The sequence below is a fragment of the Limulus polyphemus genome, unplaced genomic scaffold, assembly GCF_000517525.1.
Source record: "Limulus polyphemus unplaced genomic scaffold, Limulus_polyphemus-2.1.2 Scaffold167, whole genome shotgun sequence".
NCBI lineage: Eukaryota > Metazoa > Arthropoda > Merostomata > Xiphosura > Limulidae > Limulus > Limulus polyphemus.
The window spans coordinates 883,102-887,444 of record NW_013665777.1 but is presented as its reverse complement, the minus strand read 5'-3'; the positions used below and the strand labels follow the sequence as shown (position 1 = coordinate 887,444).

General features: G+C 27.5%; 1 protein-coding gene across 4 annotated transcripts in view; it reads right to left on the bottom strand.

The window, feature by feature from the left end:
- LOC106477575 (tip elongation aberrant protein 3-like) overlaps positions 1 to 4,343 on the bottom strand; it is a 61,437-nt gene that overhangs the window by 41,471 nt on the left and 15,623 nt on the right. For all 4 annotated transcript variants that reach the window (XM_022381480.1, XM_022381479.1, XM_013938124.2 and 1 more), the window contains one exon: positions 2,398 to 2,559. In XM_022381480.1, the coding sequence (XP_022237188.1) occupies positions 2,398 to 2,559 (162 nt within the window). The remainder of the gene's footprint in view (positions 1 to 2,397; positions 2,560 to 4,343) is intronic.

The window sequence follows — 4,343 nt, the reverse complement described above, 5'->3', positions numbered from 1 at the left end:
AATGTAAGTTTTCAATATTACAATTTTGAAAGTCACTTTTTAAAAAGAAAAAAAGAGGGTAATTTAGATTTAAAATTTTTTTGGTGGTTACAAGGTCATTCAAATTGAACCACCTTGTATGAAGTTACGGTAGAGAAAATAATAGATAAAATATAAACTTTTGCTGAAAAAAAAATGGAAATTTATTTAGGAGGTTCTAGAGATAATGCAAATAAAATTTGAGATTTTTGAGAAAAAGAAAAGTATTTTTAACCTCAACATGAAAATCACTTAGCACTCACACTAGTATACAGAAATACTATATATATAAAGTGTATAAAAGTTATAGTATTGAAACTATAACAAGTACAAAATGTTTACTGAAGTGTTAATTTTAGAACTGGCATGAACTTCCGAATTTTAGCAATAAGAAGAGCATGACATTAACTCCCTCACTACAAGGTCAATCAAATTAACCAACCTGATAAACACTTTGTACTCATTATAGTTTAAATACTATAACTTTTAATATAGTAACTGCATGTTCACAAAACTTGGTAGACTTTTAGTAAACATTAAAAGTCTTTTGTACACAAAAAAACTGATTTTTAATGAAGAATTTTTACTAGAGATTTGACCGTGAATATATGTGCTTTTTTTATATTCTGATTGCAAAGTAGTTTCCACATTAACATTAAAAATACTTTTCTTCATCTTAAAAATATCAAATTTCATTTTTGTAATCTATAAAACCTCCTAAGTAAATTTAAAACATTTTTTCAGTAAAACATTATACCTCAGGAAAAATGTTATAATACTATTATTATTTATTATACCTAACCTTAACTAAACTAAAAAGTTTCCTATTTTTACATTTAAGTTACTTTAATAATAACAAGTAAAGAATACAAACAAAAAACAAGAAATAAAGTACTTACCTGGGTCTTTTATTTTTCCTGTGGACTGTTGATGACACTTAACCCTACTTTTTTTTTATACTAATGGTAGTACTGCACTAAATATTTTTTATTTAAATAATGCAGTAAAGAACACAGAATAATAACATGCAAAAAGCAGACAATGTCCTATAGCTATCATCATTTTTCTGGCTTTCTAACTATGTGACAAGAGCCATTACAAATTCATCTAAACTAACGTAGTCTATGTGCTTCCTGAGTGAATAAAGCTTGTACTGAAAGTGAAATTGACAATTCTCTTACCGAAAACAACATAATATAATACGTCATTTGATAGATGAAAACCTTGACTTTCTGTTGGTTATAAATAGTATGGAATTGAACATCAAAGAGAATTACTAGCAATTTCTGAAAGAGAGAATGTTGCTGGTGGGCATGGCAAAAGGGTTCTGATTTTGTAGTTGATGGCTTTGTAACCAAACAAGATTGAAGGCTCTGAAAATTATGCTTTGCCTGAGCAATGACGACATTATGATGACTAATTTATGTTACATTTTGTACTTCTTGGAGGAGTGGTAAATAAATTAGAGAAGAAGGGATGCCTAGAGGGAAAATGTCAATTCTCACACTAGGTGAATTCAGGATTTTTTTTTAATATTGACTTATAAAATAAGAACTTAAACTTATATACTATTAAAATGTGGATTATTAGCTACTTTTTATGTTATATTTATTGGTATACCCTGAAAAGAAAGTAGTTTAATTAAATTTTTAATGTAACTCACTAAAAACCTCATGATGCAAAAAAAGATGTCTGTACACAAGAAACTTTGAATTGTGGTGGAAAAAGAGAGCCTAGTTCTCTTAACATATGCTATGAATTAAATGAAGAACATTCAGAAATTTGAGTCACATGGTTGTTCACAGCAACTCAACAAGGAAAGACTAAGCATTCCAGAGGTATGTCTACTTCATTTAAAGTTCACCATCCATATGAACAGAATATGTAGCTCTACTCTGAACAGATTACAAAAAAGAAAATGTTAGTGCTTTTAGAAAATACAGATTGATGGCTATGTTTCATATCAAGACAAGTTGAAATAATTTTGCACTCGAACAGAAAAAACTGTTTGTGAAGAAAAAAAATTTAAATCAGAAATATAGGTCTGGATTTTGATTGTTATCACTTCACACAAAATAAATTAAATAAAAATTTATATCAAAATAAAATCTTAAACTTTAAACTTGTATGTTTTAGTGGTATTTTTAGTTTGTGAATAGTTTGATAGGGATAGTTTGGGAAAGAAATTTGGAAAACTGATAATCTCACGTGTTCAAGTACATGAAAAAGCAAGCCTGATAAGGTTAATGAATCTTTATTACCAACTTAAGCAAATGTTGCTTCATGTAACATTCCTATGTTTTTATGACTAAATTCTAAAAAAAATTAAATCTACAATTTTAGTGATCAATCTTTATTAATCGCATGTAAGGAGCTTACCAAAATCAAATGCCCATAAATCATCTAATGATCCCTTTAAATCTTGGTAGCCACCATAGATATACATCATACAGTTGTACTTCAAAGAAGTATGTCCACGCCGTCCTGATGGCTGGCCAAAAGCTGCTGTTTTTGAGTGTTTCTTTTCCCATAAGTTTGTTTCTAAAATAATAAAATAAAATGTAATAATAATTATCTATTAAAATTACCAAGTTCAAAACAACAAAGTATTAAAAGTTCAGGAACTTGTCATTTCAAAAAATCAAGAAATCTAAAAATGAATATCAAATGTTATCCTTTTACAAAAAAAAAAAAAAAAACAACACAGAAAAACTTGATATTTCAAACAAAACTTTAGAGCAGTGCAATTAACTTAATTAGTCAATTAGTGTCACATAAGATAATTGATAATTCAAGATTACAATTAAATCAATCAATATCAGGAAAATAATAAACTAAATGAAATAAGTGTTTCTGATTATTACTGATATTTATTATTCCAACTGTCCAATTAATTGAAATATTGCCATTATGTTTTTTCATTATTATCCTTAGTTAATCAAAGGTTGTTCAGCTTAATTGATTTGTGACGACTCACAAAAAAAATCAGCTAATCAATATTACTGTTTCCAACTGTCACTATTTTCCATTACTCCAATAATCAGTCTTGTGTAAGATAACCAATAAGTTAAATATAATTGAATAATCAGCCCGATTGTATTAAAGTGAACCTAACAAGCACCAATCTAAAAAAACATAAATAAAAATAAAAAAGGCCTACTACTAGGTTATGAACCTATGTTGTTGTTTTTTTAACAATACAAAGAACCTCCATGATCATGAGCTAGGAAACTACTGACCAAAACATTTATATTGAAATCATCATGCACAAATTAATTTTTAGGTTATCAGTTGCACGTATATTCAAATATATGTAGCTTAGAGCAGATGCATATAACTAAACCCTTCCAACCATAAAATACTTCATGTAAACACTATGCAAACCTTTCAACTAGTGCACACTGAATGCCCTTCCAAATATTTTTTAATAGAATATTTCAGTGCAAAATTAAACAAATAAATGGAAAATAAAGCAAACTAGACCCTTGTTAACTGAATTGTAAAATATTGAACAAGCAAATCTTAGTAGTACAATGGGATCCATTAACCCTTCCATTATGGGCTAGGTGGAATCCACCCAGCTAGTAACCAGGAGAGTAATTGTACTATAATTTTTGAAAATGTATGCAAGTCTTTACAAAATTTTGCAAATTATTAGTAAACATTACAAGGATTTCATACATAAAATATTTGGTTTTGGAATTATGTTCTATGATTTTTTTATTAAAGATTTGTTTGTGAAATTTTTCTTTCAGAATGTTGACTATCCAACATACAAAGTAATTTTGATTTTAAGATTAGAAATACTTTTCTTTATCTGAAATTTGTCAAGTTTCATTTGCATAATCTCTATATCCTTCTAGATAATCAGCAAATGTTTTTTTAAATAAAACTTTATATTTAATCTGTTATGTTATCAATAATAACTGTATATGGTGTTGATCAATTTGACCGACCTCGTAACCATTATAAAAATTAGGAAATAAATCTAAATTACCTTTTTTGTTCAAGAATAACTGCAAATTATAATAGGATACCACAAATGTTTAATCTAAATAGCTTAAATCTCTTAACAGTATAAATCTATATATATTTTTAAATTTTCGTTTTATTGACCTCTGAACCGTGTCTGACTAAAAATACTCCGACAGAAGTGGAAAATTACATGGCACATGTGCATTGACATGTCCCTATCGAACAGCATAACATAGAAGCCAATATATAAGCCAGTATAACTCAATAAAGGTTTTTTATTTTTCTTTCATTATCTTACCTAACAACTTTCTATTTTTATGATTTTAGTTACTTTTATAATAATAAACAGT